At 38.1% G+C, this 21695-nt stretch overlaps 1 protein-coding gene across 5 annotated transcripts in view; it reads right to left on the bottom strand.

Annotated features, from left to right (window-relative positions):
* RELCH (RAB11 binding and LisH domain, coiled-coil and HEAT repeat containing) overlaps nt 1–21695 on the bottom strand; it is a 97676-nt gene that overhangs the window by 34521 nt on the left and 41460 nt on the right. For all 5 annotated transcript variants that reach the window (XR_009545095.1, XR_009545094.1, XM_060173960.1 and 2 more), the window contains 7 exons: nt 20117–20207; nt 16711–16782; nt 12471–12611; nt 9407–9571; nt 5529–5676; nt 1000–1156; nt 38–161 (listed from right to left, as the gene is read on the bottom strand). Coding sequence is in view for 3 of the 5 variants with exons in the window: in XM_060173960.1 (XP_060029943.1) it covers nt 38–161; nt 1000–1156; nt 5529–5676; nt 9407–9571; nt 12471–12611; nt 16711–16782; nt 20117–20207 (898 nt within the window). In the remaining 2 variants the exon portion in view is untranslated. The remainder of the gene's footprint in view (nt 1–37; nt 162–999; nt 1157–5528; nt 5677–9406; nt 9572–12470; nt 12612–16710; nt 16783–20116; nt 20208–21695) is intronic.

Below are 21695 nucleotides of genomic sequence, written 5' to 3'. Positions count from 1 at the left end.
AAGAAAACATGGAGTACAAGTTTTGTGTTTTTTTTACCTTAGTGTTTGTAAAAATTTTGCCAAATGTCCGGCAAAGGCGCCAGAAAAATCTGGAGAATTCATGGACACAGGCAGTTGAAGTGACATTAATTTTGCCAACTATTTCTATAAGTTGTGGCAACCTGAATATGAAAGGAAAGAAGAATAGGCAGGGGACAGATATAAATGACTGTTTCCTTGCCAGTTTCTGAAACAATGCAAATCTAGTAACCTTTTTAGTCAGTACAATTGAAAGCAAAGGAACTGTTTAGGACCCTCTGAAAAGGTCTTAAGTTTGTAGTCTACTCTGCAGACTTCATAAAATGAATTTTAATTTCTTGCCAATAAAAGATACAGAACCCTAGTGGTAGAGTTCTAAGTAAGTACTTAATGAGACTAAAATCTACAGATTTGAGTTTCACAAAAGAGCTTAGCTAAGACAGCCTTGAAAATGAAAAACGGGGGCCAGGTGGTGACACACCTGGTTAAGCACACACATTACAGTGTGCAAGGACCTGGGTTCAAGCCCTGGTCCCCACCTGCAGGGGGAAAGCTTCACGTGTGGCGAAGCAGGGCCGCAGGTTTCTCGGTGTCTCTCTCCCTCTCTATCTCCTCTTCCCCTCTCAATTTCACTCTGTATCCAATAATAAATAAATAAATAAAAGATTTTTTTAAAAAGGGGAAAAATCTTTTTAAAAAAAGAAAATGAAAAACCTGTTAGAAGTTTAAAATCTATTACCATTACTTAACAAACAAGGCAGCAGAATTTTTTCAGAGTATAGTAGAACCATTTTAGAGATAACTGCATAACTGGTAGTATGAATCCCTTCTCCTAAAGAAATTAACCACAGATGATGCTAAATTCTATTTTGTTATTATTAATTTTTTAAATGTTTTATCTCTTAGAGGCAAGCCTAACTATAAGGAGCCTTTATTCAAATGATTTTGGTTGAACAAATGACTATGGAGGTGGGAACTTACAATTGATTGACAACCCATAGCAAACTCTCCCAGCCTGTTGTACCCTCATGCTCCAGCTGGTAATCATAAAGTTGTAGCAGCACCGCCAATTGTTCACGACTTCCAATAATAGTAGACACATCTTGAAGAGGTGACATAGGCCGAGGGAACCTAGTAACTATATAAATAATAAGCAAAATAAATCAGACAGGTGATGGCAGTTTGCAACAGTTAGTACTCTGTTAAAAGGAAAATGAAATGATTTCTTTAGATATTTAAATGAATTTCTAACAAGAAACTAAACATAAAATTTAAATATTCTATTTTTAAAAAAGAAACTTTTATTGATGTGAACAAAAATGTAAAATACAATTTGCAAATTACAATGATTTTATGCTGTAGTGGAATAGTTTGCTATAGAGTAAAATTTCACTTAGGTTAAATTAAAGTCAGCCCAAAGAATACGACCTGAGGATTTGAGTTTTAAACAATACAAATACTTTGTAATTCCATCTAAATGTCCAAGTAAATGAAAATGTAAATAAGATAAAATGCTTCTGGGACCAGAATTGATGGCACATATTACAGTGTACAAGGACCCAGGTTTGAGCTCCCGGACCCCACTTGCAGGGGGAAAGCTGTGCGAGTGGTGAAGCAGTGCTGCAGGTGTCTCTCTGTCTCTCTCTCTCTCTCTCTCCCCTCTCCATTTCTGATGGTCTCTATCCAACAAATCAATAAAGATAATTAAAAAAAAAAGATAAAATGATTCCTTTTAGGGAATAAGGAAAGGCTAGAAAAAAAATGCTTATTGCAAGGCGACACTACTAATGGCATAGAATACATTAAATTTTATTTAATCTTCAATATTAAATGCTTTATTTTATTTTAAGCCATTCCATTTATTTTTGATATGGCATTCGAGCCAGGGCCCAGAGTCTCAGGCATGAATCACCACTCAGCCACCTCCCCAACCTAACATTTCTCTATTTTCAAAATGAGGTAGTGAGATAGTTACAATGGAAGACAATGATAGAGACAAAGGAAGGTAGAGGGAAAGAGAACAAAATATTGTTTCACTATAAATGGAGAAATATAGTTTTGAGACAACAAAACTCCACTATCTTTGTATTTTGATACTAAGTTATTAAAATAATGCATCTTACATGGCTAGTAATAATAATGCATATCACTAGCTCAGTCATTTTAGGTCAGAAAAGGCTGATGGTCCAGGACTTCTGCATTTAGACACAGACATAATAGCAATTTGTTCTCAAGATATTAATAGTAACTTAAATAACTTAACAAGTAATTTTTAAAACTTAAAATGTAGTTAAATTGAAAAAAATTACAACGGCTCATGCCTGAGGCTTTAAGGTTACAGATTCAATCCCTCAAAATTCAGAGCTGAGCAGTACTCCGGTAGAAAAAAAAAAAGAAAAGAAAAGAAAGAAAAAGAAAAGAAAATATCACAAAGGCAAACTTTGATGTTACTGCCTTTCCAGCCTATCTAGGTCTTTAACAATCTATTAGTAGACAGAAGTTATCCCTTATTGGCTGAATTCTCATGTTCTATCCTAGTACGCAAAGAGATGACATGGAGACATGAGGTCCCTCACTGAGGTTCTGGCTAAATTCTTGAATATAACCTAGCAAAGAGATTTGGATGATGAGGACTATTTATACTTCCTATCTCCACAGCAAGTCAAAACATGTCTAATATAAAAATCACAGAGGATTATACTATAGTAGTCACAAGCTGCTATACACTGACAGACTAAGTTAACCTTCAAAAATGCTCATAAATTACCAAAAAATAATGGAAGTAAGTAAAAGTAAAAAGTAAGTAACTAAAAGTAAAGTAAAAGTGAAAACGAAAAGTAAGTTGCATATGGCTAGAGTTACTGTAAGAAGAGAAATTAAAAGGTAGGTTCCACAGGAGCAAACCAATGTTAGGAAAGAAGTTATTACTTAGATAATTTACTTATCATAGAAAAGAGCCAGAATGGTTATCCAGAAAAGAGCCAGGAACCTCAAAAAGATTAGTCTATTTAACATTAATAGAATTTTAAAAATTGATCATGAAATTTATAACGATATAGAATGGTTCTTAGAATGTCATCTTAATAGGCTCACATATTATTGTCAACAAAATAACTACAACTATCCAGCAAAAACAACTATTATAAGCCTTATAATGTTTGTCTCTTGCTAGAATATAAACTATAATGGCATAAATTTTGTGTATTACTTTATGAATGACTGTACTGCATGTGTTTAAAGTGCTGCCTCCCATAAATCCTAGCTAATGCTCTGCAGTAAGTATATGGATGTAAGACACATGTGTAAACCCAGATGAGGCTAGAAGACTTTTGCATTTTGCATAAATGCTTCACAAGCTAGATGTGAGAATAACTTAACATTTCACTCTATTATTTAAGTCACAGAGTCAAATCAAGAACTGAAAACAAAAGAATACTTTTGACTTAAGAAAAGGTCACATAAACAACCAGAAGGAATACATTCAATGAGATAAAGCAGCTGTTTTTTAAAAAAAATCTTTCTAATTTGAACATTTGTTTGACAACAGGGGAAAAGAATTATTCGGTAAATGGAAGCAAGTGTTATGGGCTGAACCATGTTCCCACTAAATATTCTGTTCAAGTCCTAATCCCCTGAAGCTCAGAATATGACCTGACTTGGAAATCGTGCTGTAGCAGATAGAATTAGATAAGGTGAGGTCATGCCAAAGAGGGGTGGGTCTGATTCAATATGACTGATCTTAGAAAAGGGGGAAACTTCAACACTGAAATAAATATGGACACAATGAAGAATATGAATGTGGACAAGTAGTTATAGAGATGAAGGTTGGCCCATGTCCATAACCTTAGGGGAACTGTGGTGGATTGCAGTGGGGAGGCTGAAGATTCAGAACTCTGGTGGTGGGAATGGTGTGGATTCAAACTCCTGTTGACATGCAATTCTGTAATATAAAGATTACCAGCAAAGCACCAGAAGCCAAGAGAGGGCCATGCAAGGAAAACCTTTTGCCTTATCCCCCAATAGAAGGAACCAGCCCTGTAACATTTTGATCTCAGCTGACAGCTGATAGCCTTCAGAGCCCAGAGATAAGTTTGTTTTCAAGCACTCACTCACTTAACTGTTCCATCTTATGGCAGACCTAGCAAGCCAGCACAGTGAGATGAAACACAGAGAAAACAGGAAGGAAAATTCCTAGCAGATGCAGTGTCTTAATGAGTAGATAGTGAGGCCTGAGGTGGCCAGCTGTGTCTGCTTTATGAAATCTCACTTTCAAAATTTCAAAACATATTTCTCTCAGTCTTCCTTGAAAATCTTAAACCAACCACCCCCAAAGTAAACGGGTATAACTAACATTGCTTTTGTGTAACCTTTGGGAAAGTTATTCATGTCTAAAAGATTACAGGTATACCACAGTTCACTTTGCATGAAAACTATCACTCTGGAAGTAGTAAGGAAACGTTGATATTCTTGATGTGATATACTTTTTGGTCTATCAGAATCCAGGAAGAAACACAAATAATTTCACAAGTCTGAAAAAGCTTCAAAAGAGATATCATACATAGTAGTAGTACGTCAAAAGGCACTTATTTATAGACTGCCATGGATCAGGCTTGCTGAACTCTGAGGTAAGAAAGTATCTCCTCTATCAATTTCACGTGCTTCTGAAAGTAAATCATATCCCACCTTTAGAAAAAAAAAAAAAAAGCAAAAATTCTAGCAAGAACATAGCAGGAAAGAGTAATTGCATTTACACTTCTCATCGAAGAGAATATGAAAGAGCTGCAGCAGGAAAATAAATGGGAGGGAACTTCAAGAGTCATAAACTTACACTAGTAACTATTAGGAAATCTTTTTATTGACTCAGCTCTATTTGTAAGAAAAAAACCCACTTATTCCAGCTACTGAAAAGAACAGCTATTAAAAGACTATAGAGCTCTTTTGGCTGCTGCTGCTTCTCTTGGTCAGAAGCATCTCAGCGGAGATGCACCAGGTATCCGCCATGGCGACTTCTCCTGGGAACTGAACACGTGTGACTCTGCTAGCTGGTAAACTTTTGGACCCCTCTACAACCATGAGCAACCTTTACCAGAGTTGCTAATTGTTTATCTTATGGGACTAAACTTTTGATAACTATACTCAGACTTTATGGACCTAGCGTACTCTTAACCCTTGATGATAAGTGCTTATTTTGCCTTTTACCTGTTACATCCTAATAAACCTTGTATTGTTTAAGGAAAAAAAAAAAAAGACTGTAGAGTAAGGATGGAAAAAACAGAGTATAAAATTTAAATAATTATCATGAGGCTTATCTGCAAATGGAAGTTGTTTGTATAACTTACCTTAGATAGCATATAAACTACAATTATGAGATTCTACACATACAATACATTTTAGTGACTATGCTTTAGACTCATATAAGATGATCTTTAGAATTTCAATCTAAGACAGTTCCATAGGAAAGATAAAGTGCTAACATTCTACATCTATCTCCCAGAATGTCAGTCCAGTACCTTCTATTTGTGGCACTTCACCATAAAGCTTGGCCTTGCTGGAGAAAGGTGCATTCTGTAGCACTAGTGCAAAGAGTGATGGGATCAAGGACTGCAAGGCAGAGAGATACATGTGGAGCTTATGCTCATCCAGCCCATGCTCTCCTTCCTGCAACATAAAGAGGAGGAAGCTTATTTGAGCTTTTTTCCAAATTATTTATGATGCTGTTCATTTCAGAGACAAAGAATACAACATTTAAGGACCTGCATGCTAGATTCAGAGCAATAACGCCTCATGGAAATATCCATGAACCTGAACTTCTCTATGTGAAAATATGAAGGGGTACCAAGGCACTGCAGAAACAGAACACTAGTAAATCTCATCTGTATGGAATTTATTAAAAAAAAAAACCCACTATGGTGTTTTTAAAAATATTTATTTATTTATTCCTTTTTAAAAAAATTTTTTTATTGGGGAATTAATGTTTTACATTCAACAGTAAATACAATAGTTTGTACATGCATAACATTCCCCAGTTTCCCATTTAACAATACAACCCCCACTATGTCATTTACCATCCTTTATGGACCTGTATTCTCCCCACCCACCCACCCCAGAGTCTTTTACTTTGGTGCGATATGCCAATTACATTTCAGGTTCTACTTGTGTTTTCGTTTCTGATCGTGATCCTTTTTTTTTTTTTTTTTTTTAAGAATTTATTTATTCATGAGAAATATAGGAGGAGAGAGAACCAACCAGACACCACTCTGGTACATGTGCTGCTGGGGATTGAACTCAGGACCTCATGGTTGAGAATCTAATGCTTTATCTACTGCACCATCTCCCAGACCACTATTTATTCCCTTTTGTTGCCATAGTTGTTTTTTATTGTTTTTGTACTTATTATTGTTGTTATTGATGTCATTGTTGTTGGGTAGGACAGAGAGAAACGGAGAGAGAAGGGGAAGACAGAGAAGGGGGAGAGAAAGACAGACATCTGCAGACCTGCTTCACTGCTTGTGAAGCGACTCCCCTGCAGGTGGGGAGCCGGGATCCTTACACTGACACTGGTCCTTGTGCTTTGCACCTCCTACACTTAACCCGCTGTGCTACTGCCCGACTCCCACCGTGGTTCTTTTTTATTTATATTTATTGGTTGTTGGAAAGAGACAGAGAAAAATTGAGGGGAGGGTGAAATACAGATGGAGAGAGACCTGTAGCCCTGCTTCACCACTTATGAAGCTTTCCCCCTGTAGGTGGGGACCAGGGGCTTGAACCTGGGTCCTTAGACACTGTAGTATGAGCACTTAACCAGGGGCACCACCGCCTGGCCTCACTGTACAGAATTTGTTTGATGGGTTTTCTTCTCCATTTAAGAGGGTTTCTTGAAATTTTATAAATCAGAGTAAAAAAGTTCAAGTGAGTCACAGGGATCATTTTAAATGCTAACTGCCAAACCTGCAGTAGCTCTTGCCACTTCCTCTCTCCTACTTCCTATCTCCTTTTATAGGTTTGGTGACATATGTATTTGGCAGCATCAAGAACATTAAAGATAGTTCAGCATATATGTAAAATGGAGGAGAAACTTCTCAAGGAAACAAAATGAAGAGACAGCAGAAAGGAAGAGGAAAAGGATAGCATGGCACAGAGAAAACAAACATTTAAATGAAAACCAGAGATGACAATGGTTATTGCTGTTAAAATCTGTTATTATAAACAAATATAAATTAATAAACAAATATAAATTAATGTACTATAAAACAAATGTGATAGAAATGCCAGAGAAAATAGTTATTTGCTACCAAGTTCTGACAATTTCTTCATGGAAGAATTACTACCTATATTATGTATTGCAGATACACTTAGTAGCAATGTGAAATTAACGATGTTAAGAAATCAGAACAAGAAAACTCTGGTATGGGACAACAGCAACACTTGACAGGTATGGTGAGTGCCTTGCCAGCAGTGTAGCCTGATTTCAAGTCCCTACACCACTTGGGAGTGCCATCATACCAGGGGAAGATCATCCAGTGAAATTATCTCTCTCCCTTTCTCTTTCTGAATGAAAACAAAAAGTCAGTGAAATTATATATATGTACGACTTGAAAAAGCTCCATTTTAAAATTAAATAAATGCATGTGTATACATACATGACCAACAGAACAGATTCAGTGCTTCATGTAAAATGCATGGGGGAAATTTCATGGGGGAAGCAGGATAATTGTTCTGGAAAAGACCTTCATGCCTGAGGTTCTAGGCTTCAATTATAAGCCAGAGCTGAGGAGTGCTTTGGTGAAAACAAACAAACAAACAAACAAATAAATAAATAAAATTGGGGGGGAGTAGAGGTTGGTGAGACAGCTTACTTGGTAGGGTGCCTATCTTGCCATCTAAGTGACCCAGGCTTGAGTCAGGACACCACATGAAGAAACGGTGTCTGTCTCTCTATTTGAAAAACTAGCTAGGAGCAATGAAACAGTGGTGAAGACCAAAAGAATAAATAAATAAAGAGAAGTAGAAAAGACTAGAATTTGATGTGAAAACCTGATGTTAGATCCTGATTTTGTCATTTGATAGCTGTGAGACTGTCTAATAGAAACAAAATGTTATATACAAAAATATCTAGCTTCCTGGCATACAACAGACATTAAAGTAGTAGTTTTTCTTCCAGTCTGTAAAAGAAACTTTGAATATGAAAATTAGATCAAGTGATAACTATAGCTAACCTTTCTTTAGTTCTTTCTCTTGGGAAGAATTAAAAGTACATTTAGATAAGGAGTGATCTTAGAGGCAACGTAATGGTTACGTACAAGACTGTCATGGCAGAAGGGCCCAGGTCTTGATGCACCTGGTTGAGAGCACATGCCACAATGCACAAGGACCTGAGTTCAAGTCTTTGGTACCCAGCAGCTAGGGGAAAACTTCATGAGCAGTGAAGCAGCGCTGCAGATGTCTTTTTCTCATTCTTTATCTCCCACTTCCCTCTCAGTTTCTGTTTCTATCCAATACATAAATAAAATAAAAATATTAAAAGAACACACAAAACCCTGGGGGTTGGGCACACTGGGTTACGCACACTTTGTACCAAGTGCAAGAACCCATGCAAGGATTCTAGTTCAAGATGCTGACTGCCCACCTGCAGGGGGTTGCTTTGCAAGCAGTAAAGCAGGTCTGCAGGTGTTTCTCTCCCCCCCCGCCCCCGTCTTCCCCTCCTCTCTCAATTTCTTTGTACTATCCAACAACAACAAAAATGGAAAAAGATGGCGGCCAGGAGTAGTAGATTCGTTGCCCCAGTGATAACCCTGGAGGCAAAAAACAACAAAACCAACCAACCAACCAACCAACCAACCAACCAACCAACCAACCAAAAGTCTTTCTAGCCAGGGGCTCTAAGGCCCCAGTTCAATCTCTCCTACTCTGTAGGCCAGAATTAAGCAACACTCTGCTTAAAATTAAAAATAAAAAAACTTCCACTCTAAAACAGTCAGTTTTTGACATTGTATAAATATGAACAGTTTAAAATTCTTATTTTACTGTGTACTTTGGGAACTGGAGTTGGTACTTTTGCCTAAAGTATTTCAGTTTTCAGAAGAGGCAAGAACTAAGCTTTCTGACTAATGTCTTAATTAGTCGCACAAAGCTCAGATCATGCCCTTGTTGCTCGTGCCTCCAACACTCTAGCTGCTGTGTCACCTCCAGATGATGCTCTTTAGTTTAACAAAGCAAACTGACCTCAACTCTCTCTTGGCTGCAGTCAAAAGGAATCCTTAGCTGTAATTTATTAGAATGTATACAGTCAGGGGGCACTGTCTGTGCTCCCAAGTATTCTTTCAAGATGCCGCAGATAGAACACAGCTTGCAAAACTCTATAAGCTAGATAAAGAAAGGGAGCGCTTACCCTGAGAAGTTTTTCAATCTTGCTCAGCAATGTAGGTATAAGGTGGGCCTGTAGATTTCCAAGTTCTGTAGTCCAGGCAGCATAAGCTGGTAAAAATACTTGATGTGTTGCACTCACTACTCTTTCTGAGGGGTCTCCCAAAGCGGACAACAGTAATTCAAATCCCTGCCAGAAGAAAACACACACTGTAGACTGCTGAAAGAATCAACTTAAAACTACCATTGTTGCCATAGCTCCTATTTCCTTCCTTCCTTTTTCGTTTTCACTCTTTTTTTTTTTCCTTATTGGGGGGAATGTTTACAGTCAATAGCAAAATATAATAGTTTGTACAGGTGTAACATTTCTCAATTTTCTACATAACAATACAACCCTCACTAGGTCCTCCTCTCTCCTCTGCCATCCTGTTCCTGGACCCTCCCCCCATCCACCCCAGAGCCTTTTACTTTGGTGCAGTACACCAACTCCAGTCCAAGTTCTGCTTAGAGTTTTCCCTTCTGATCTTGTTTTTCAACTTCTGCCTGTGAGTGAGATCATCTCATATTCAACCTTTTGCTTCTGACTTATCTCACTTAACATGATTTCTTCAACCTCCATCCAAGATGGGGTAAAGAAGGTGAAATCACAATTTTTAATGGCTGAGTAGTATTCCATTGTGTATATAGACCACAACTTGCTCAGCCACGCATCTGTTGTTGGACACCTGGGTTGCTTCCAGGTTTTGGCCATTAGAAATTGTGCTGCTATGAACACAGGTATTTACAAATCTTTTTGGATGGTTCTGTTTGGTTCCTTAGGATATATCCCCAGGAGAGGAATTGCAGAGTCATAGGGTAGGTCCACTTCTAGCCAGACTGCTCTCCACAGAGGTTGGATCAATTGACATTCCCACCAGCAGTGCAGGAGGTTTCCTTTGTCCCTACAACCTCTCCAGCATTGGTTGCTACTATCTTTTCTGTCCTGTCCCCCCTCCCCTTTTAAATTTCTTTATTGGGGGATTAATGCTTCACAGTTGACAGTAAATACAATAGTTTGTACATGCATAGCATTTCTCAGTTTTCCACATAACAATACAATCACCACTATGTATTACTACCTTTTCTGATGGTATGACATTCTCACAGGAGTGAAGTGGTATCTCATTGTTATCTTTATTTACATTTCTAGGACAATCAATGACTTGGAGAATTTTTTCATGTGTTAATCAGCCTTTCGGATCTCTTCTGTGGTGAATATTCTATCCATGTCCTCTCCCCATTTTTGGATGGGATCATTTGTTTTTTTGTTGCTGGGTCTGGTGAGCTCTCACTATATTTTGGTTATTAGGCTCTTGTCTGATGTGTGGCATGTAAAGATCTCATTCTGTAAGGGGTCTCTTTGTTTGGGTAGTGATTTCTTTTGCTGTGAAGATGCTTTTGAATTTGGTGTTGTCTCATTTTTTAAAATATTCTTATTTATTTATTATTGGATAGAGACAGAGAGAAATTGAGGGGAAGAGGGAGAGACACAGAGAGACACCTGCAGCCCTGCTTCACCTCTCATGAAGCTTTCTCCCTGAGGGGGCTTGAACCTGGGTCCTTGCGCACTTTAATGTGCGTGCTTAACCAGGTGTGCCACTGCCCGACCCGCCCATTTGTATTTGTTTTATTCTTCTTTGTAATTGGATTCAAATAATTGAAGAATCCTTTAAAATTTATACGAAAAAGAGTTCAGTCAATATTTTCTTCTAAGTACCTGATAGTTTCTGGTCTAACATCCAAGTCCTTGATCCACTTGGAATTCACTTTTGTGTTTGGTGAAATAGAGTGGTTCAGTTTCATTCTTCTGCATGTTTCAACCCAGTTTTTTCCAACACCGCTTGTTGAAGAGACTCTGCTTTCCCCATTTAATTGTCTGACACCATTGTCAAAGATCTGATGTCCATAGGTGTGGGGGGCTTATTTCTGGGCTCTCAATTCTATTCCACTGGTCAGTATGTCTACTTTCTTTCTTTCTTTCTTTCCTCCTTCTTCTTCTTCTTTTTAAACATTTTCTTTTTTAAAAATTTATTTATTTATAAAATGTAAACACTGACAAGACCATAGATAAGGAGTACAATTCCCACCACCAGAGCTACATATCCCATCCTCTCCCCTGATAGCTATCCTATTCTTTATCTCTCTGGCAGTATGGACCCAGGGTCACTATGGAGTGCAGAAGGTGGAAGGTCTGGCTTCTGTAACTGCTTCCCAACATTTTTATTCCTTTGCTTATTGGATAGAGACAGAAATTGAGAAGGGAGTAGGGAGATAGAGAGACAGAGAAAGACACCTACAACACAACTTCACCTCCTGAGGTGGGGATGGGAAGCTTGAACTCAGGTCCTTGGGTATTTTAACAAGCTAGTATTTTCTTAAAGACAGTGCCATGCATCCATTGGTGAAAAAACCAAATCGAAAGAATGTTACAGAAGGTATGCCTGATGGCAATTTCCTGCCATAAAGATTAGCAGATACTTTTACTTCTTTTTAAAAACATTCTTATGGGAGTTGGGCGGTAGCGCAGCGGGTTGAGCGCACATGGCGCAAAGCGCAAGGACCAGAATAAGGATCCTGGTTCGAGCCCCTGGCTCCCCACCTGCAGGGGAATCACTTCACAGGTGGTGAAGCAGGTCTGCAGGTGTGTCTTTCTCTCCTCCTCTCTGTCTTCCTCTCCTCTCTCCATTTCTCTCTGTCCTATCCAACAACAACAATACACACACACACACACACACACAACAAAGACAACAAAAGGGAAAAATAAATATTAAAAAATAATTAAAAAAAATAAAAACATTCTTATTTGTGATTTACAAGATTATAAATAGTAGAGGAGTAAGTTCTTTATCACTCCCACCAGCAAAGTCATGGCAGATACTGTAAATGAACCACAGTATTCTTTCCTTGGAATTACAGAACTAAAGATAGTCAACCCTGAATGATTAACATTTGTTTCTCTGCCATATTTACTGGAGATTACAGGGTATCTGAATCAGATTGGGAATAATGTATCCTTTGGAGTTATGTAACAGAACAAATGCAGACCATACCTGTTGATATTTGTCTGGATCATCAATGTATCCCATAATGATCCCAAGGCTTTTGATCACAGCTTCTCTTACCAAATCTGCCTTATCTTCCATTAACATCTGTTGCAACATTGAAAGAACCAAGGAGCTACGAATTTCTTTCTGAAAATAAATAAGAACATGTTTTTACTATGCAATTACACTAGTGAAAAAAATATGGAGGATATGAGACAACTGTGTTTTAAATATCCTTGAACACTTTGCTGTTTGCTTCCAGCCTTCATCTTTCAAGCACATAAAACAGATATAACGTAAGTAATCGTCTCCACCCTCCCTAATTTTCCTCTAAAGTTAGAAAATGAATCCTGTTAGTTCTTCTCCACCATATTTCTCTGTGTGCAAATCAAAACTCAACACTCTACATGTAAAGGCACTGACTCTTCTATCACTACCTGTTCAATCAGAGAAGAGCTCCAAGAGTTCTAAAAACAGAATAGTGGCCTGCTAATTGGCACTGTGGATGGGGTATTGGGTTATTAAGTATGCGGTCCCAAAGTCAGTCCCCACAGAGTAATCCTCTGGTGTTTCTTCTTTTTTTTGGGTTAATATTTATTTATTTATTCTCTTTTGTTGCTCTTGTTGTTTTACTGTTGTAGTTGTTAGTGTTGTCATTACTGCTGGATAGGACAGAGAAATGGAGAGAGGAAGGGAAGACAGAGAGGGGGAGAGAAAGACAGACACCTGCAGACCTGCTTCACCGCCTGGGATCCTTATGCTGGTCCTTGCGCTTTGTGCCATCTGCACTTAACCTGCTGCGCTACCACCTGATTTCCCTCTTTTCTTTTTATTTAACAAGAGCACTGCTCAGCTCTGGCTTATGGGGGTGCAGGGGATTGAACCTGGGACTTCAGAGCCTCAGGCATGAGAATCTCTTTGCATAACCATTATGCTATCTACCCCCGCTCCTCTAATGTTCTGTAAGGTGCTCTCTTTGTTTCTCTCCTCCCTCATAAATAAATCTTAAGAAAACCCCATTAAAACAGGAGAAATTACAATAAACACTCTGGTGAGCAGAGGCAGTAGGAGACAGTTAAATCCTGGTGTTTCTATTTTATGATGACCTGAGAAAAAATTCCAACAGGGTGGTCATTAAGAGAATAAATTTTAAAAGGAACTGCATTGTGATTTTCATAGGTTATTAGTTTAATATAATGGCAATTACTGCTTTATCTTAATTTTAGCTAAAGGATATTTTACCCTAATTAATGGCTAGTGCTAGAACGAAAAATTATCAGTATGCAAATCCTTGTCCTTCTTTTCCTACTTTGTTCCACTACTGTAATTTATAGAATTCTTTTCACTTGTCCACAGTTAGGTCCTTTTTTTTTTTTACATCTAACAGTAAGAATAAAAATAGAGAATGTGGTGGTCCGGGAGATGGTGCAGTGGATAAAATATTGGTATCTCAAGCATGAGGTCCTGAGTTCAATCCCTGGCAGCACATGTACCAGAGTGATGTCTGGTTCTTTCTCTCTCTTCTATCCCTCATTAATAAATAAATAAAATATTTTTAAAAAATAGAGAATGTGACCATTTTCATAAATTCAGTGTGACTTGGTAGGTTTGACAGACATTTTTAGATTGCCTTTTTTTTTTTTTTTTTTTACTTTTTAGAAACAAAAACAGCTAATTTTATCAAGTTTCCAACACATTTAAGTTGGCGAATGTGCTACATGGTATATACAGCTGTTTATTTAGCTTTTAAGTAAAATATTCCTTTCAAATGACTAAAATGACCTTAAAAGGGGTTCCTGGTGGAAATCAGCATAGACACTAAGAGGTAAGTAAACATTATCTGGGTATTTGCTTTACATGGGTCTGGTAGTTCTTGCTATTACTGATACTTTCAAAAGGTCACAGGGACCCAGAAGGAAAGGTCAGGAGGTATCACTCCATGTAAAGGAGGAGCACGATGATTTTAATATCACTCGCTGCAGTACAGCGAAAGGCAAGTGCTATACCACAGAGGAAACTGAAAGCCAATTACAGACCCTCATTTTTATTCTGTAAGAGGAGTAGAGTCGAATGGCTCACTTCACTACTGTAAGCTTTTATGTTCATCTTTGTCTTGGAACAGTGCATAAGAGGGTGTTCAAATCCACTCATGTATTATCTATTTTTTCTGACTTATTACAATAATAACATACTAGCTTTCTCCTGTAAAATATAAAAAAAACATCATTTTCATCATTCTGGGCGATGGTGTAGAAAAATGAAAATAGTGTTGGAGCATAAATCATGTCATTCTGGTTGGAGGCAATTTAATATTGTCAAAAGTAAAGAGTGACAAAGAAGCAATAGAATGTTAACAGTATGAGGATTAGAAAAAAACAAAAACAAACAAACAAAATCAGATATCCACACCAGAACCTGCCAATAGTGCCTACTGTCAGGGATATAGAACATTTATCTACTAATTAAAAACTCCTAACAACAGACAGGTATTTGTGGAGGACTGACAAGTAGCTATGGGAGGGTGAGCTATTTTGCAGGCCCAGGGGGATCTCCGACGACAGAGACAGAGAAGGCGATGATCTGCTTCTGTACATGTGGTGCCAGGGATGCCAGGCACATAAGTTTACTATTCAACCAGGAGAGCTATTTCTAGGGTGTCTGTAACCTCGCTTTTCAAAAACACTATCTGATTATATAATACTAACAGTAAGTAAAACACAAACAGCTCATGCATTCCTGTTCAGTTCCATTCTTGATACATATTTGAAAGAATAGCCTTACAAAAGTGACTCTTTTATAGCATGAGTGAGCAATTTTCTGTCAGTATCCATGTTGTACACGCTCCTGGCTCATCTGAAGACCCTCACCTCTCTGCTGTGACAGTGTAAAAGCAGGAAGAAAAGACAAGACAGAAATATACTTAGAAATTACTAACTCTCATCATTGGATATAAGTTTCCTAAAATTATAGCTCTTGCTTAAAAGCTCCAATTTTATCACTGGCAACTAAATCTGTCCAGTTTGGGCCCTAAAGTGAGTCTGTTATATTCATCATTGTGAAGGTGTCTGCCGGGGGCCTTTATCTGCAGAGCTGTAGCTTATTTGTTAGCAGTGTGCCAAGTAGCAGTGATGTCTCCTAAAAAACATAGGTCAGCTCACAACTCAAAACTATCTGAAGTTCTCTTCCTGAAATAGTCTGTATACTTTAGTATGTATGAGTATTTTTCCATTTTATGATAGAGTATTTTTTAAAAAGCATATTCAAGGGTAACATACACAATCAAATTTTTAAAAGATTATATATATATATATATACACACACACATGGAAAGAGAGAGGTAGAAGGAGAGGGAGAGAGAGGAAAGAAAAGAGAGGGAGAGGGAGAGAGAGGAAAGAAGAGAGAGGGAGAGGGAGAGGGCCAGCTTCCTGCAGTGCAGTGCAGTGGGAACCAAGCTCCAGCTTAGCCTGCATTCAAGGCAAAGCAGCACATCATCCCAAGTGTGCTATTCTGTCAGCCAGCAGAACTAATCTGATTCTTTTACCCAAGTTCACAGTAACTGAAACAGGCCTCTTCTGCAAATGCATAGCAGCGAAGGGTACAGACACCAATATATCTGGGTGTATCTGCGTGTGGCTGCACTGGAACTGCTTCCTTTTACAGGTATGAACCAACAGTGTACATGTCAGCACAGGGTAAAAAAGGTTTCAATATTGCCATGAATACAATTTTAACTCAAAGACCTCTTCAAAGGTATCTCAAGAAGCCCTCATGACTTTTAGATCATACTACACAGATGGTTAATACAGTCTAATGTAAATTTTTGATTGTGCAAAAATCAATAGTGAATGTACCTATTTGTTCTCAATGTTACAACATACTATTCTGAACCTTTTCTTTTTGGTTCAACTCTTACTAGGACAGTATGCCCTAGCAGAATTTGGATTAAAATGTATTAGACATTTGAAAAAAAAAGTTATCCTATTTATTTATTGGACTGAGACAAAGAAAAATAATTGAGAGTAAAGGGGGAGAGGGAAAGGGAGGAAGGGAGGGAGGGAGAGAGAGGGAAAGAGAGAGAGAGAGAGAAATAGTAATGCTTCAACACTTATGAAGTTCCCCCCCTGGGGGTGGGGACCAGGGGCTTGAACTTGGGTTCTTGAGCATTGCCATGCATGTGCTCACCAGGTCCACCCCGTTATTTTTTATAATGGAAAATCATTTTAAAAACAAAAAAGACAATTCTTACCGGAAGGTAAGGTGCCAATGCTCCACAGGATTCTGCCACAAGCAGTCGTCTTTCTGGATATTTGTGATTAATCTGGAGAAAATAAATAAAACAAACAATATTACCTTCCCTTTGTATAACAGACAGCTACTTTTCTACCACAAAGCCTGTTAAGAATGCAAGAAAGTTTTAGCTTTTTCCACTTCTGAGAACCCCTGTGTGGCTTTAACCAGGCCAGCTGTAAGGGAGTCAAGAAGAGACAAAAAAAAAAAAAAAAAATGAGGTCACGGAGGGTTATCTGTTATAAAAACAAGCTGAAAATCTGGCTAGATGTCGAGAGAGTGTAGGTTTGCCTAAAAGATGACTTTCCTTAGAAATGTCAGGAGAAAATGGGAACTCTTCCAAAGCCACACTAGTATACTTTAAAATTTTAAAAATTTAGCTTCCAAATTCTCTCTATATATGGGTTATGTGCCAGGAAGGAGCCATCAGTCCTATTTTTTTTTTATCTGAGTGCATCTAAAGTAAATTAACAACAGACTAGAGTTCTTAGTCAGTGATAAGATTCTGTTTTTAAAGCAAGTGCATTTCAGTTCAGTCCTCCTTGCTTATGATGGGATTTGGCTGTCAAGATGACTACACTGAATCATAACAAAAAAATAACAACAACAAAAAGACACATACTGGGTTTTGTTCCCATATGTCTTCTTCATAGAATATAAATCTTTCTTTGACTGGAAAAGAAGTAGTGTATCTGTTCTCATATTTCCATGTGAAAAGGTGACATAATTCATTAATGTATTGGATGCCTAAAATTAAGAAAAGAAATCATATAGTAATCTATAGGGGTGCAATCTGGAGGTACAGAGCTAGACTGACCCCTCGTCTCCATGTTTATCTGGGTTGCAGAGAAAGTGGCCACAGAGGTGCTTATACACACATCTGTTTATTACACAGTGACCTCAAAACTGAATGATCTGAATGTGGAAGTGTGTATATATAAAATTTCATATTGTGAGACCTAACTCAGTAAATCTCAAAATAAAATGTACATATAAAAGTCAATTCTATTTCTTTTTTTAATATTTATTTATTCCCTTTTGTTGCCCTTGTTGTTTTATTGTTATATAGTCTTTGTTGGATAGGACAGAGAGAAATGGAGAGAGGAGGGAAAGACAGAGAGGGTGAGAGAAAGATAGATACCTGCAGACCTGCTTCACCACTTGTGAAGCAACTCCCCTGCAGGTGGGGAGCCGGAGGCTCAAACCGGGATCCTTACGCCAGTCCTTGCTTGCGCCACGTGCACTTAACCAGCTGTGCTACCGCCCGACTCCTGGTAAACTTATTCTTAACTTGACTGTAATGATGGCTGTGGAACTCTGTACTAAAAATAACTGACCTGTACATTTTCAATGTTATATGAATTTTCTCTTTTTTCAATTTAAAATCTTTTCTTTATTTTGGATAGAGGCAAAGAGAAACTGAGGAGGGGGGAGATAGAGTTGGAGGGAGAGAGAGAGAGACACCTGCATCCCTGCTTCACCACTTGTGGAGCTTCCTCCCCTGCAGGTGGGGACCAGTGGCTTGAACCTGGGTCCTTTGTGTACTGTAATGTATGTGCTCAACCAGGTGTGTCACTGCCTGGCACTTTATGAATTATATCTCAACAAAGTTTTAAAAAAGAAAATACTAACTTTAAATGTCACTGTAAACTAGTATGAATTATCATTTGCAGACACGCGATTGTCAAACATAATCATGGTGGTATTTAAAGTTTACTAGATCTAGACACATCTTCAGTTTCTAAAGGAAAAGTGAATAGTCAAAGCAATTGGGGGAAAAGTAATCTAAAGGTCATCAGGACAAGCAATTTTTCTTTCAATGTGTTTTCTTATGAATAAGTAACTACACTATTATGAATGAAATCAAGACATTTGTCTTTAAAACTAAGAAATCCTTCTTTTTAAGAGAAATAAACTGTTTAATGACATACATATCAACTCTAGACAGCCAATGATATAAATTCTATAGAGGATTAGAATATGAAAATCAATATGAAATCCATAGTAGTGTTAGTAAGTAGAAAATTATAACTACAAAAATCTTGTGCAACAAAAGTTTACACTTTATAGTCTGACTATGCCTATACTGTATAAATATCATATATATTGTATATGTGTATATACACTCTGTGTGTGTATATATTGTAGCTAGGGGGCCGGGCGGTAGTGCACTGGGTTAAGCACACATGGTGTGAAGCGCAAGGACTGGTATAAGGGTCCTGGTTCGAGCCCTTGGCTCCCCACCTGCAGAGGGTTTGCTTCACAAGTGGTGAAGCAGGTCTGCAGGTGTCTATCTTTCTCCCTCTCTTGTCTTCTCCTCTTTCGATTTCTCTCTATCCTATCCAACAACAACAAGGGCAACAAAAATGGGGGAAAAAATGGCCTCCAGGAGCAGTTGGTTCATAGTGAAGGCCTCAGTGATTACCCTAGAGGCAAAGAAAAAAAAAAGTGCAAAATAAAAAAAACTAAAAGAAAAAAAACTAGTATAAACAAGATTTCCTACACATACTCACACTTTCTCTTTCTGCCTCTCCCTTGAAATTAACAAGTATACTACTAACTCAAGGCTTTTATATCTAAAATGACCCTTGCCTAAATATGAGTTCCTCTGTTATTCTTTCTCTGACCCCTCTTTACTTTTCTTCATAGTATATATCACTACAAGTTTTTTTTTTTGTTTACTTGTTTATTCTTATCCCCCTACAAGGATGTCTTCACCTTTTATTAAGCACTGCATCTATGAGTTTTATAAAATTACCTCAACAGAATCTAGTGTTTCTTAATACATCAGAAGTAAAATACCATAGAACATTCTTAAACAAAACAGAGCAAAGAGAAATCAAACAAAACAAAATAAAATGAAATAACGGAACAACTTTTTATTTAGGCTGGCGAAAATAACTGTTGGGCTAATGTGAAATAGACAGGTTGAGGAAAATCTTTAATGTCCTCCAAGGGCAGAATCCCCAGAATCAGACTGGAATCAAGCGGGACACATTATCAAATCACTGCGCTGAGCAGTAGAAACAACAGGGTAATTTACATTGCAAACATTTCTTTAAAAAGAATATATAGGGGGCCAGGTGGTGGCACACCTGGTTGAGCGTACATGTTCCAATGCACAAGGACCCAGGTTTGAGCTCCTGGTCCCCACCTGCAGGGGTAAAACTTTGTGAGTGGTGAAGCAGGGCTACAGGTGTCTTTCTCTCTCTCTCTCTCTCTCTCTTTCTCTCTTCCCCTTACTTTTTGATTTCTGGCTGTCTCTATCCAATGAATAAAGATAGTAAGTAAAATTAAAAAAAAGAAAATATAAATACTTGTAAATACAACAGTATTAATAGGGGAAACCCCTAACAGCTATTTACCTGTTCCCAACACTGTGGTAAAAGTTCAGCTTCTACTCGAGTTGGTCCAACATGACGTGCAAATGCCACACAACCAGTCAGTATCATTTGTCTGAAAATCATGCAAACACATAAAGGCCTGTATTAGCCTTGGAAAGCACCACTGGTACTAGAGGTGGAAAAGAGTCAGCAATGGAATTCATATAAAATAGATCCTTTTCGTATAATCAAATTAGACTTTACCAATAATGGACTTAGACTGCCACCAAGTGAGTGTGTTTATTCAGACCAACTCCTCCAGCAGCAGCATTGCGAGGCATTGTGAGGCACTGTGAGGGGACCCCAGTGGCGGAAGCTAGTTTCTCAAAACCCAAGTTAGCTTGCTATAAGAGACATTATGAGATTATATGTTCAGTGCCTACTGAATTTCAGTTTCAGCTCACTAAAATGACCACTGATGATTCTCCCAACAGTTCTATAAATGTGGTGGGCAGGAGGCTGCTTCCTAGATGGCTTCAGCTTATGCCCATCTCCCAATATTCACACACTAGTATAACCTCATCTTGAGAGTAGACTGAACCCAACGACTTGCTTCTAACAGAAAAATACCAAATGTCACTTCTGAGAATAGGTTATAAAAGTCTGTGGGATATATCTGTAGGACTCTATTACCTCCTCAGTGGACACATTTTACTATTAACAGAAACTATATGGCAAATGCTTTACACGATAGGTGTTTTTTCTGGGGTAAAATTTCACACCTACCCCAAATATGTGCCAGCAACTTATCTAGCACCAATCACTATCTCCCGTCACCCTAGGGCACAGTGTGTTCAATCCACTTCCTTAATTTCATATGAGGTAGAGGGTTTCATATAAGAGAACAAGAAAAAGAGGGGATGGAAGAGGGAGAGGGAGGAGATGGATCACCACTTCGGTACCTGTGATGCCTGGTATCACATAAGGAGTCTCATGAAGAGGGAGTGAAACATTAATAAACTCTTGGTGTATGTCAGCAGTTCTGGAGATACTGAATAAGAGAGGTATAAACAGGAACCAGGCAGCCAAGAAAATAGCTCAGGGGTAAGAATCTGGTCTCTCCAGCTCTACATGTAACACTCCTATTTCATAGTTCACAATAAAATTTCCCAGTATCACAATCTCACTCATGGACAGAAGTTGAAAAACAAGATCAGAAGGGAAAACACTAGGCAGAGCTTGGACTGGAGCTGCTGTATTGCACCAAAGTCAAAGACTCTGGGGTGGGGGGGAAGGTTCAGGTCCTGGAAGACAATGGTAAAGGAAGATCTAGTGGTTATGTGGAAAACTGAGAAGTGTTCTGCATGTACAATCTATTGTGTTTTGCTGTCAACTGTAAACTATTAATACCCCAATAAAGAAATTAAAAAAAAACTTCCCAATATTGAATCAAAATAATCAGGAGACATAAGCATATTGGTTCCACAAGTGTTTGATGATAATAATAGACTACTGATGCAGAAATTCATAAAATAAACATGTTATTTCTTATAAAACATAACCATTAAGATACCAAGGTGCATCTACATCGCCTGGGGGAAAGGAGACTATTTAGATGTTC

This window comes from Erinaceus europaeus, chromosome 15 (assembly GCF_950295315.1).
Source record: "Erinaceus europaeus chromosome 15, mEriEur2.1, whole genome shotgun sequence".
NCBI classification, from domain to species: Eukaryota; Metazoa; Chordata; class Mammalia; order Eulipotyphla; family Erinaceidae; genus Erinaceus; species Erinaceus europaeus.
The sequence above is the reverse complement of the archived record's forward strand: the minus strand, read 5'-3'. Positions and strand labels throughout refer to the sequence as shown.